At 20.9% G+C, this 14,228-nt stretch overlaps 2 protein-coding genes across 2 annotated transcripts; both read left to right on the top strand. All coding sequences in view use genetic code 6, as the record gives it.

Moving 5' to 3' along the window:
- Nucleotides 1-1,775: 1,775 nt before the first annotated feature.
- Nucleotides 1,776-2,558, top strand: TTHERM_000649149 (hypothetical protein; the record flags this gene model as incomplete). The annotated part of the gene is made up of 4 exons (XM_012797728.1): nt 1,776-1,848; nt 1,906-1,995; nt 2,357-2,446; nt 2,509-2,558. 4 exons carry the CDS (start codon nt 1,776-1,778, stop codon nt 2,556-2,558), a joined length of 303 nt encoding a protein of 100 aa, XP_012653182.1.
- A 2,777-nt stretch (nt 2,559-5,335) lies between these two features.
- Nucleotides 5,336-13,303, top strand: TTHERM_00649140 (phospholipid-translocating P-type ATPase, flippase). Its single transcript, XM_001032308.3, has 15 exons — nt 5,336-5,658; nt 5,802-5,921; nt 6,056-6,667; nt 7,044-7,169; nt 7,224-7,307; nt 7,634-8,241; nt 8,545-8,823; nt 8,876-9,063; nt 9,117-9,372; nt 9,579-9,942; nt 10,002-10,183; nt 10,391-11,113; nt 11,474-12,235; nt 12,564-12,697; nt 12,756-13,303. Exons 3-15 carry the CDS (start codon nt 6,439-6,441, stop codon nt 13,135-13,137), a joined length of 4,317 nt encoding a protein of 1,438 aa, XP_001032308.3. The 5' UTR covers nt 5,336-5,658; nt 5,802-5,921; nt 6,056-6,438; the 3' UTR covers nt 13,138-13,303.
- Nucleotides 13,304-14,228: the final 925 nt, after the last annotated feature.

Raw genomic sequence — 14,228 nt, 5'->3', positions numbered from 1 at the left:
AGTTTATACGAGTTAATTTTATCAATTTAATAAAAATAGTGCATGAATATAAAATTAAAAAGCAAATAGAAATTTCTTAATTTATGAAATCAAATTTAACATAAATAGATAAATTTGAATTTTTACCCACATAATATGATTATTAAATATTATAAGATTTTAAATTGAATATTGGGAAAATATGTAAACATAAAGCAAATATTTAAATTGAAAATGATAATTAATAATAAGGTTTATAGCTTAAAATTCTTAATATTAATGTTTAATTAATAACTAACTTTCTATTAATAAAATTTGCATTTGTATTTATCTAATTTACATTTTATTTCAAAAAAATTTCAAAGAAACTTATTTATATAATAATTAATGAATTAAGTTATTATAAAAGCTATTTTTAAGATTTATTTTAAGTAAATTATTTGAGCAAGTATTTCTATTCTTCTACTACATATTTAATTGTATGTAACTTTTAATAAATTTTTAAAAATTATAAAATTTTAAGTTAGTTAGAAGGAAAAAATGAAGAAAAAAGATGAAATGAAAAGAAATTAACAACAATAAAAGCAAAAATTGAAAATTAAAAAATGAGTAATAGCTAAATGCCTTTATTTTTTAATAATGTTTTTTAAAAAATATTTATATTATATTTTTATTAAAAATATTATAAATTTTAAATCTTTTGAAAAAATTCAATTTTTTATCAAATTTTTTTAATTTTAGCGTACTTAAATTAGAACACATTCTAAAATTAGAATCAGCTTAAGATAAATTATTTACAGTACATAAATAAATAATAGTGGATTTCTTTTTACTTTTTAAATAAAAAATAAATTTGAAATACATTTTAAGGAATCTTAATTAAATTAATTTGTATTTATTTGCTTAAACTAATTTTTTTGAAATTAACCAAATTAATTAATACATAAATTTTTTACTTGAATTATTTTAAACTAAAAAAAAATAAAGTTTTAAATTAAAAATCAAAAAAGAAAAAATAAAGACTTATAGAATGAAATATCCAACTTTAGAAGCAGTAATTTATCATCTAAATTAATTTCTCTAAGTCAAATTTACCTTTTTATTAAAAAAGTTTTTAAAATCAAATAATTTTAATGATTAATTGATTGAGCTAGATTTTAAGTAAATAAATAAACCTTTTGTCTTTTAAATATATCAATTTTAAAATAAAAAATTTAAATAAGAAATCTTTACTATGGAGTATAGCGCCTATAAAAAATAAAACTAAAATTAGCTTAATATAAAAATCTTCAATAGCTAAAGCTAAATTTAGAGTGAGTTATTTTCTTTTAGTATATTTTATAAAAACTATTTTTCTTAGAAATAACTAACTCAGCCAGTAAGGTGCTTCCTTTTTAGCTTAAGCAATATTAAATCACGCAAACTTAACAAATTTAGATATAAACCTTAGGTAAGTATTATATTTACTTTTAAAAACTTCTATTTATTAAAGATTCGTAATTTTAATACTATTATTATTATAAGCTCGGCCAATTTGTTAAATAAGAAAATGTTTGTTATAAAAATTATAAAGATATTTAATTGAATATTAAAAATGATAAATATATTAATATTAAAATATATAGCTCTAATAATATAAATGATACAGGATCCTCTAATCTAGGCAAAGGTATTGGAGATTGCACTAATCTTACAACTTTAAACTTAAATTTAAAGTAAATACCATATTTAGTCTCGAATATTTTCATTTAAGTATAATTTTTTTTAAATTAAACTCAGCTGTAACAATTTGACTAATGTAGGTCTGTCTAATTTAGCTTTAAGATTAACATAGTGCACAAATTTAAAATATTTAAATTTGTCTATTAGGTAAATATATTTCAAGGTAAAAATAATTCCTAATTTTATTTTTAACTTTTATTTTAGCAATAATAATATCAATGGAGCTAAAGCTTTAGATTTTCTTAATTCAATAAGCTTGTGTTTAAATTTAGTTTATTTAGAGCTTAATTTTGAGTAATTTCTTTATAAATTTGACTTAATATGCTAAATCATAAAAATACTTTTTTTAAGAATAACAAAATATGAAAAATTCAATTTAAATTGAAATTATATTTTGTTATTTATTTGGATATGCTATTCAAAAAATGCTTTTAAAATTTTTTTAGAATTTATTTTATTAATTTATATGATTGATTGTGATAGATTAAAAAAAAAATTTTTAAATAAAAATTTGACTTAAAACAAATTTTTGAAATTATTTTAATTAAATTTAATTAGCTTTACTTAACAATTTAAAAATATTATTTTTGGAGATAAAAAAATGGAATTTATATTTAATAAATAAACAAATATTTAAATCAAATATATTTTTAAGATAAAATAAGTTAGGAATTTAAGGAGCTCAATAATTAGGAACAAGTATAACTAAATGCTAAAGCCTTGAGACCATAAAAATTGAACTATTGTAATTTGTTTCAATTAAATTTAAACTTTTTTATTTCAAAAAACTTATAAATTATCTTAAAGATACAATGTAATTAGTGATAAAGGATTATTTGGATTAACAAACGGATTGATTTAGCTAAGCAACTTAAAAAATCTTACACTTTATTTGAAGTAAACATTTTCTTTAAAATCCAAGCAATCTTTTATCTTAAATACACACATACACTAGATTTAATCAAATAACTGATGAGGGAGCTTCTTAATTAGGAAATTAACTATTAATTTCAAAATCTATAGCTAATTTAACTTTGAAATTGGAGTATAATTTAATTATAATTTATTTATAACTTGATCTATTTAATTTATTTTTATTTTCTTTATATTTAAAAATAGCTCAAATGAAATTAAAGGGTAAGGAGCAATAAATTTGATTGTTTTATTAGGAAAATCTACAACTATAAAAAATCTAATTTTATATTTGAGGTAATTTTTTATTTTTATTTTAGCAAATTAACTTATTTTAGACATTAAGACATATTTTAACTTGGAAAAAATTCAAATTTATTATTTTAGTTGAAATGTTTATTCAATTTTTAAAACAAAATAAAATTAATATTTTTAAAATTGTAAATAAACAAAAAATAATAATATTAAATATGGATATTTAGTGTTAATAATATTTATTGTCAAAAGATAGATTTTTATTTTTAATAAATTGGATTAATTTCATACAATTAAGTTCTATGAGTTTGTTATAAATTATTTCTTAACCTTCATCTATTGAATTTTTATGATTATTAAAATAAATTTTATATATAATCTTTAAAAATATAAAATAAATGTAATAAGTTAGTCTTTTATTTTAAAAAGTAATAATTAACGAAATCAAAATTACCTTTTGTAGTTTAAAATCATTAAAAACTTTATTATCAAAACAGATATAATTAAATTGATGATTAAAATATGAATTAATTTTGTTAAGGAATGTTAAAATGTCAGAATTTAAATAACTTCTAAATTTATATGAGGTAAATTATTTTATTTTTTTTTTCTTAAAGTAACAAATTTAAAAATAATTAGATATAATTGGTTCAAAAGTAACACTTAATCCTTTTACCATAAGATTTTAAAAATGAAAAGATTAGTTTAATATGATTATTTGATATGAAAAATATTAATAATGTTAATTAATTACATCGAATTAAATATATTCAATAAAGAATTTAGTAAAATATAATTAAATAATAAATATTTAATATTTATTGTATTTATAAAATTATATCTTTGAATAATATTAAAATAAGTTTTTTAATTTAATGTTAAAAATTGATTTTAAAAATTGGGTGTAAAAAATTATTCGCCAAACCTCACTTTTCCTCTTATATAAAAATAAATCAAAAAAATAAAAAGCTAATAAATAAATAAAAAGATTAATTTTGTTTTAAATACATTTTTATATTAAAAATATCACTATTCAAAATAAATAAACTATATTTACCAAACAGAAAGTTTAAAATTTGAGAGATGAGTGCAATTTGCTAAAGCAATACCTAAGCCTGTTGCAACTTTTCACCAATTTAATAAATTATTAAATATTGAGAAAAAAAAAATATAATTAATTAGTAAGTTAGAAGGAAAAAATGAAAAAAATATGAAATAATAAGAAATGAAAAAAGAAACAAAGAAAAAACACAAACAGAATAATAAAAAAATAAATTAAATAAAAACCAACAAATGAATTAGAAGATTAGTATTGTTTTAAATTCATTTTTATATTAAAAAGTATCACAATCCAAAATTAATAAACTTTTTTTACTTAAGATCAAGTATTAAATTTATGAGATTAATGCACTTTAATAAAGCAGAATATAAGCTTGATACTACTTCATCATCAATTTAATTTCCACTTTTTAAAAAATCAAGGAAATTTAAAGAATATTGGTAAAAAAGTAAATAATTTCTATTATTAGTAATAAAATTTATTTGATTTTATCATTTATTTTTATTTTTTTTCAAAAATATAGATTAGTAATTTATGGAATTTTAATTAATTAAATTTTTATAAAAAGTTTATTTTCAAATGGATAGAGCGAATTTTATTTCTAAAAAAAGGAAAATTTTGTTATCAATTTATTTAAAAAATAGATAATAATTTAAAGCTTCAAATGAAATTGAATATATTTATTTATTTATATTTTAATTTATTAGACATCAACTTAGCTTACATTATTTTGAATATAATTTCAGGATAGAAACTAGTTTAATAAATAAATTAAATATTTAAGACAAATATTTGAAACTCTAGTGATATTCTATATCTAGATTGGCTCTTTAAATAGCAAATAGAATCAACAAATACATATCTATAATAGTAAAATGTAATTTTTTTTATTGAATTGAAGTTATTTTTATAAAATTTTAACAAGTTTAAACCCGAATTATATTTGATATTTCATTTTCTTTTTTGTTCATAAAGGTGATTGTTTGGATAAATCATAAAATTAAATTTACATTAATTCAACCAAATATTGAGGACAATATTTTACTTGAGAAGATTTTTATTTTTAAAAATTTTGATAATCTAATTCGTGCGATTTTTCTTTCCTTATGATTTTTAATTACTAATTAAGAGTAAGTAAAAAAATATAAAATTAATATTTTTTATCATATGAACAAAATAATAATTTAAATAGCATTGAGCTATAATTAGTAGATATTTTTATTGATTGAAAATAATTAGTTTTAATTGTTATATTAAATCTTTGTAGGATGATATCTAATCAGATTTTATGGAATTTAATAGAGTAAACTAAAATCTACAATTAATAAAAAAGATAAGTCAAAGACTATTGTTAGGTGGTAAATAACCTTAAGGTATTTGGTAGTATGAATAAATGTAAATTGATATCAAAAAAAATTTAATAAGAAACTATAAAATTTCTATTATTTTTATAAACATTTAATAAAAGACTAATTAGATTTTGTTTTTTTTTGTTTTTGATTTTAAATCCATCTAAATTATTAATTAAGTAATTAACTAAAAGAATAAATTAAAAGCTAACAAAAATTTAATCTAGAGAACATGGAAAGTGAACTCTATAATAAAGAAGAAATAGTTTAAGATTTAGTATAATAAATCAAAATTCTTAAGGCAAACTTCAACCATTATTTTATATTTTTTATATTACAATCTTAACTATGAAGATCAGAATAACCAAAAAGAAATTCAGTGTAATTTTTATTATTAATTTTTAGCTTTATATATTTTAATAGCCATAAAAATAATGTTCTAAGTTTGATTATATTTTTTGAAACTTCTAAATAAAAGAGCCAAGAAGTAATAAAATTTTAACTTATTTTTATGAAATATAAAGTGGGTGCACCATAAGCTGATGGAGCTAGAAAGAAAAAGAAAAAGAAGAAGAAAAAAAGAGTTGAAGAAGAGGAATAAGTTTAAGACCAATAAATTGAAATTCAGTAGGAATAGGCATATGGTAAAAAATACAAGAAAATACTAAAAGTTTTTAAAATATAAACCAAAGAATTCTTTTGAATGAAAAAAAATAGTTTTTGATATTCAAGAAAAAGGTTTTTCATTAGAATGTAAATTTAATTTTTTATTTAAAAGATGAGGCATATGCAGAAAATAAGCAAGTTGTAGAAAGTGCTTTAGACTCGTTTAGAGCAACTACTTCTAAAAAGCCTTAGCAAGAAGAAATTATTGATTTAAACCAAAATAATGATGCAATTGATTAAATTTTGCAACAAGATCAGCATCAAATTGTCTAGTTAGATGATGGTAATTATTAGTAAATCTACTACGATTAGCAGTAGCAATAAGATTAGATCAATAACTAGGAAGGGTTTGACTAATCTACTGTGAAAAAGAAAAAAAAGAAGAAAAAAAAGAAACAAGTTGAAAACTCTGAAATTTAAGATGGAAATTTTGCTAGTGAAATTGTAAATCCTGAGAGTAATTATCAAGAAAGCAACTAATAATAACCATAGTAAATGTATGGTACAGATCAAGGATAGACCTTAAATGGAAACGAACAGAAAGCAGATATCGATTAATTGATCAATGAATTGTAATAAGAAGACCACTAAATGTAAAACCAGTAAAATATAACCTCACAAGAATAAAATAATATGCTTTTTACAGATAATAACTTATTTCCTACTCATCCTAACAATACCATTAATGATACAGAATAAAACGAGCTTGTGCCTCCCGTTAAAAGTATTTTACTTAAATTAATACCAAAAATACAAACAAAAAGTCTAATTTTAAGTTTTTTTGCTAAAAGATAATTTGAGTAAGGTTTTTTTGTGGATAAAAAATAAATAAATACACAAAATTTAATTTTTTAGCGAAATGCTGTTAACGTTGATTAATTTATATTTGTTAATTAAATTGGTTGATTTGTTAATCAAAATTATCGAAAAAGTAGAAATTTCAACTCAAATTATAGTAAGCATAAGCAAAATTAAAAATGATGAGATATCTATCAATCTAACTATTGTTAAGAAAATAAATTTTAAATTTGTTAGATAAATAAAAGCTTTTTGATAATGTTATTTAATTAATTAATGAATATTTTATTTTGTTGTTAAAGCTAAGAAAAAAAAGAAAAAGAAGAAAGCAGAAAACTCAACATAAGATGAAGAAAATAGCAGAGTAGTTTTATTGGTTGATTCAATAAATCACCTTGAAGAATAAGGAAATCATGTGAGCGATCAGAGTAAATTTGTTAATTATTATGCGAAAATGCAAATTAAATGAATAATTGGAATAGATTTGAGTCCTGAAAAGCAAAGAATAATTAAAACTGCGGAGAAACATAACATCGGGAGAGATCAAATTATCTATGAAGAAGAATGTAATACTTTGTTATAAATAATAAATTTTATAATTATAATTAGACTCTTTTTAAAACAAAAACTGTAATCTAAATTAAAACTCATAAATCACTCTCTAATTTTTTTTATTTTTCAATAATCAAATCATGCAAACTTACAATTTCTTATGACTAATAAACAAACTATTAATCAACCATTACTTTTTAAAAGCAATTTATTTTTAGTTAAAAGCTGTCAAATATCTTTTTTATTTATTGAGAGTGTTTAGTTAGTATTGTTGTTGTTTATTTTTCATAGTGAATTTACCCAAAATATTTAAATTTTTAATTTACTCATTTTTTTACAGAGAAAGAAGTTCATGAAGATTTTAATCAAAGTATGTATAAAGGCGTTAATCAAAGTCTTGTTTATGGTAATTCCTCTCAGTTAAATGAGTCTCTAGTTCAAGATGACCAGAAGTTCATAAGGGAAAACTAAGACAATAATATTATTAGATCTCAGTCACGCATGAATAATGATCCAATTATATTGAACCAAGCAGAAGATAATTAAGAGCAATTTTAGGCAGATCAGAATAATTAAATGAGCGCTCCATATGGAAATAATTAATTACAAAATCCATCTGAATTCAAGCAATCAGCTTGCAAAAGAATATGTACTAAGTTATGCAATGCCATTTAATATTAAAGTCAAACTAAACCCTATGAGTAAAAATCAAAAATAGCTAAAATTTTCTCTTCAAATCCTCAGCTTTTACGTCCTAAAATAAAACCTCTAGACATATCTTTTGGAAATAACAAAGTGAATTCTTAATTATAAAATAGTATTGCTCCTGCTAAAAATAGATTCACCTTCACTCTCTACTTATTATTGCAAATTGCCTTCAAAAAAATAAATGTTTATTTCTTCTTTTTAGGTGTCATCGCATCTGTTATTTATTGGTAGAATTCGAGAGTAACTATTTTCCATAACCTTCTTAAATCATTTTAAAAATCCAAATAGCCAAATTATTTTTGAAAATTTAGCAAAAAACAAAAAAATAAAATAGAAAATAAAATCAATAAATAAATAAATAAAACTCGCCTAAAATCCTTATTATTAATTAGGATTTTTTAATTGATTGATGATTTTTGCTAAATTTATCAAATTCTTTTACAAAATTAAATTAAAAAGCAAGCTTCAGTTCAGATTATTAATCAATTAGTTCGAATATTTTTAGGTTTATTTAATTAAAATGTTATTATATTAAATAAAAAGAATTTCCCATGCATGATTGCTCTATATTTATTCTCAGTTTTCTCCTAGTTAGTTATTGACTACAATTTAAAGAAAAGAAATTTTTATTTCTGCTAAGCTGTTGATAATTAGACTGTTTAAAAAAGCTCTAATGGAAGCTTTGTATCCTGTAAAAGAGGTGAACTGAGACAGGGTGACATTGTTAAAATAAAATAAGGTGAATTTCTTCCAGCTGATTTGATTTTGGTTTCATCTTCAGGTGAAGACATATTTATTAATTTGGATTCTCATGGCTCTCAGGTGTGTATTTTTTATGAAGTAATTTTATCTAAATTTATTTAAAATAAATTAGTCTGGTTTTGAAAGAAAATATGTACCTTAGCAAATAAGAGAGCTGGATAAGTCTTAACTAATTAGCAATGCCTTTAGTATAGATGGTACTATTAAGTCTAATAGTGATACTCTTTCTATCTAAGAGGGTAAATGGGAAGGAACATTTAAGTCATCTGCAGTAAATTCTGGAAACGAATTTTAAATCACGTAAATTGTTAAAAAAAACATATTAATGATTAATTTTTACTTAATGTATAAAGAGAAGAGAACATTGGCATTAAAAATATGAGATTGCTTAATTCTGATTTTATCATTGGAATTGTTTTGTTCACTTCATAAAAATCTAAATACAATGGAGTTAATTTCTAAAGAGAAACATTTTAACATATTTTGAACAGTTTCATCAACTTACACGTCTTCTTTTCACTTATTTTTATTATAGTTTTTGCTATTATTTTTGCCATCCTTGGTAGCTCCTTCGCTTCTGATGCCTTAAACAACTACCATTATCTTAAAGTATTATCAATTATTATAATTTATATAATTTAATAAGGCTAGACCGAATATTTTGTTTAATCGAATATTTTGTCTATTCAGCATTGGGCAATTAGCATTCGGTTAATTTTTAGTGAGAAATAAATTATTCAGCCGAATTTTAATATTTATCGTATCTATCCCTATAATTTATAATAATAAATATTATTTGAAATAAATTACATCAGCAAGTAGATCCAGTATTTAAGGTATTCATGAATTATCTTGTAATCCTTACAAGTACTCTTCCAACTTTCTTATATCCTGTTTTAGGAGCTGTAGATTTGTTGTAAACATACTTAATTAACAGAATGCCAGACGATTGGGATGACATTATAGAGAGTTAAAAGCAGATGAATGCCATTTCGTTTACTTAATTGGATTAAGAAATGAAACCCTTAGATGCTAGTAAATCTTATTACGAAACTAAACCTAAGTAGAGAATATTAAAAAGTGAAAAAGAATTTTAAGAAAGCAAAAAGAAGCTTAATTTTGAGGATGAGAAGAAAAGAGTTGATCTCAATAAAAGCACTGCCACTTAACAGGAGCCTGGTAAATAAATCAAATCAAAATAATTTATTAATACTAAATCTTAATAAATAAATAATTAGAAGCAAAGAACTAAAAGAAAGAAATTAGTAAATACAAAGAAATAATTTTTGATGGATAAAAAATAAGTTTCTTAGGAAAACTTAATGTAATTGTTTCCGATTTAGAAAATGTAAATGAGAGATATACTGAATTCTAAGGATTTACTGCTTACGATATTGGTTTTGATTAAAACAATAACTCAGTAATTAGCTTTTTTAAAAATTAAATAATCTTTAAATTAAATAAATGTTTTTTTGAATGAAATGCAAAATCAAAAATTTAAATTTTGTTTAATTCAAATATTTTAAATTAATTGTAAATTTTAATAGATTTATTACAGAATAAAATGATTAATTCAATTATTTGGAAAATAAAAATTGTTAATTAATTGAATCTTTATAAAAAACAGCATTTATTTGATGGAATGGGAGAAAGATAAATTCAGTAGGTAGTTAAACTCTTCAAATTTGGCTTGATGTCGAATGGAAAATATTAATAAACAAAAGAAGATATTGCTTTAAAGGAGTACTGTGAAAAACTGGAAATCTTTTATACAAACGGAGAAGAGCAAAACTAATTTATAATCAGTACAATGAACGTGGAAGAAAATTTCACTTTGAACTTTTAGTAAGCTCCTAGTGCTGATAGACCTTACTAAACAAGTTATATATCTAGAACAAACAGTGATAATTAGCTATTAATGAGAGGTTCTCCAGAAGTAGTTATGGATAAAATGATTATGGATAATGAATTATCAGAGAGTATTAAGCTTTCTATTAAGTAATTTAGAGCTAGAGGATATACTTGCTAAATTCTTGCTACCAAACATGTTGACGATAGATTCTTTGCAGTATTAAGCGATCTCAAACAGAATACAGTTTAAACAGATCAACTTTTAGCTAATATCGAAAATAACTTAGAGTATTTAGGTTTATTTGCCTTTAAAACATTTTACAGAGATCCTTTCAACAGATTAACTCAATCAAGTATTAAGCCTTGGTATCTTACTGAATAAAATTATAACTAACAGTAAAATATCTTCAAAGAAAACTCACTTGCTCCAACATTCAGAATCTCCTAATAAGATCCAACCCTTCTCATTAAAGAAATTGACTTCTACTTCAAATAATATGTAAAATTAAATCTTCAAATATTTTTTTAAACAAACAAACAAAGTTATTTTTTAAAGAAAAAAAAATTAAAATTTTACTTTTAAAAAAAAAGAAAATTTTTTTATATTTATAAAATAGCGAATTTTCTCAAGTATGATTTCTCTTCATATTTGAGTAGCTATTTTATATTATTATCACAGATAAATCTTAATATATTTTTATATTGAGAAGCTATATCTTTATTATGAATAATAATTGATTGTTAATTAATCAGTTATTTTTACTATTTTATTCTTTAAATATTTTAAATTTAAATTAATCAAAAATAATTAATTAATTTATTTATTTATTAATATATTTTACTATGATTTTATGAATAGAAACTAAGCACGTTCGGATCTAATATTGTTAGTTAGATATCTAGCTATAAGATAAAATATAATATGGAATCGGATGCCAAAGTTCTTTAAACACTATTTAGCTCTCAAGACCAAAACATGCAAATTTTCAAAGTGATGTTTTTCACTATGATGTTACATGCATAAAATTGTGTCATATGGGGTATGAGTCCTTTACTAAAATAAACTTTGATTTCATAGGTGAAAGGATGTATATCTCCTTCTCTAAACTTCTTGGCAGTTGGCTCAAGTGAAAAAGATATTCCTTTAATGTAGACCTCAGATGTTTCTCTAGTTTACAGTAAAGAAGGAGAGGATAATTCAAATTAGTAATCTATATTACCATATGCTGATGGTTAATTCACAAGTTTCAAGCAACTCAATTATCTTATATTATCATATGGTAGACAGCATTATCACAAAAGCTAGCAATTATGTACTTATATGATAGAAAAGAGTATAATATTTACAACTTTAGAATTAATTTATGCTTTCCATGTGATGTACTCTGGTTAATTGTTTTTCTGTAATTTGATCTATTTCTTCTATGAGTTCCTATTCGCTAATTGGGGTGCAGCTTTCTTTTACCTCTTAGATTTCGATATCTAAATGTATTAGCAAATTGAATATCCTTAAGTTTATCTCTAAGGAAGTCTTCAAAAACTTACCTCAATACCTAAATATTTCTATAGAGCTTTTCTTTCTTTGTGCTAAGGAATATTTATTTTCTTTATTACCTCCTACGTAATCAAACATATTTTTTTTATTATTTTTCATATTAAGAATATTCATAGGCTAAAGATAGCTAAATACATTCAAATATTAACATATTTTTGAAGTGAAATTAATATTAACTAAAAATACAAGTCTATCGTACTAAAATTTATTGAATTTATAATTTGAATGGCTTTACAATTATTAGTGAAAACATAAAAGCAAATTAATTTCTTTTATAAATTTATGTTTTAATTTTTGATAAAGTTTTTGTTGAATTTTTTCTTTCCCTCATTTACAAATTTTATTTGAATAAAATCTAAGATAATTTGATTAAAATTTTATAAATAATGAATAGACTTTGCAAGAAGCTGTAGATGGAACAGGTGTTGTTATGAACCATGGTTTCACATAAATTTGTGCTTTGTTTACCATTTTTAATTTGATGAAATACAAATAAATAGTTCATTCTACAAATATTTCATATCATTAGTAACACTTTTTAACTTTTTTTTTTTACCTAAGTGTTTTATTTGAAATTAAAAAATAGTTGGGTGATGGTTATTGATTACATCCTATTTATTATAGTCATGTTCATAATACAAACAAAGGGAATTTCTAGAATTTCATATAATAATTTGGATAAGATGGTCAGTGCTTTCTTCTCAAGCACATCCTCATTCTTCATATTCCTAACAATTGGATTTATTTGCCTTATTCCTGAAATTATCCAGCTTGTAAATGAGAGATTAATAAACAGAAATCCAATTTATAAAATAATTGGCTTCAACTATGGGCTCTACGAAAGGAGAGTAGGTGCAAATGTGCCAATACTAACACAAAATGTGTACTATACAAACTAAGTAGACAACTTTGCAAAAATAGCTCCTGAAGAGAAATCAAAAATAGGGCTAAAAAAGCTAGTTTCTTGAAATATAATAGAGAGAAATTTAGTTAAGATTAGAATATTAAAAATAATTAATAAATCATTAACAATTTAGAATAGACTCAGTAACAAATTTTCATTATCATTTTCTATGTAATCATTTTATCAATATATATCAATTTATATTCAAAACGTAGTCAATTCTTCTTTAAAAACAAAATATTTTGACCAAAAAATTATAAAAAAATTGAAATATCATAAAAATCTAAAAACAATTTTTTCAAACAAAATATTTTAAAAAAATATCCTCTAAAATTTAATCTGAAAATTTTTGTTTAATTTCACATTAAACTTATTTTATTTATTTATTTTTAAGATGAAATGATGGAATCATTATTTTTGTTTAAAATAATAAATGATTTATTGTCTCTTTATTTTAGAAAATGAAATAAAATACACCATAAAATAAATATTTCTTAAATTAATTTTCTTGATGTATTTTATTGAATTTCAAAATTTTTCTTTCTTAAATTTTTTATAAGATATCAAATGAGAAGATAATAATTATTTTTTTAATTTTTGTATGGATAAATGATTGAGCTTTAACATTTTTTATAAATTTATATTAATTAAGTGAAAAAGAATGTCTAAAATTCACCATATTTTTAATTAATTGTTCCATAAATTCTACTTGTTCTTAGAAAATTTTAATCCTTTATAATTAATTTGAAAAAATTTTTGACTTGAAGCATTTTCTGATAAGAGTTTATAAAATATTCTTTTTTAAATAATATATTTTACAGGAAAAAAACAATTATATAGAAAAAATATATTTTATCAAGAAATAAAAAACGAATTTGAAGTTATTAGTTAAAATTTGCTCTAGATTAATTACAAAAGTAATTTTAATAATATTTTAATAAAGAGTAAGTGATTTTTGTGTTTATATTTGTATTTATCTTTTAAGATTCATATTAAGTTGAAAAAAATTTGTATAAATACATAAACTTTACATGTTTAAAAATATAAATACTGTATAATTGATTGAAAAGAGAAATCCAAAATTTAAATTATTTTAATTTATTATAAATATATTTTACTTATTTATCTGCTTAAATGAATATTGTCATTCAATTT

This window comes from Tetrahymena thermophila (genome assembly GCF_000189635.1).
Source record: "Tetrahymena thermophila SB210 genomic scaffold scf_8254644, whole genome shotgun sequence".
Classification (NCBI taxonomy): Eukaryota; Ciliophora; class Oligohymenophorea; order Hymenostomatida; family Tetrahymenidae; genus Tetrahymena; species Tetrahymena thermophila.
This window is presented reverse-complemented; position numbering and strand designations above follow the sequence as displayed.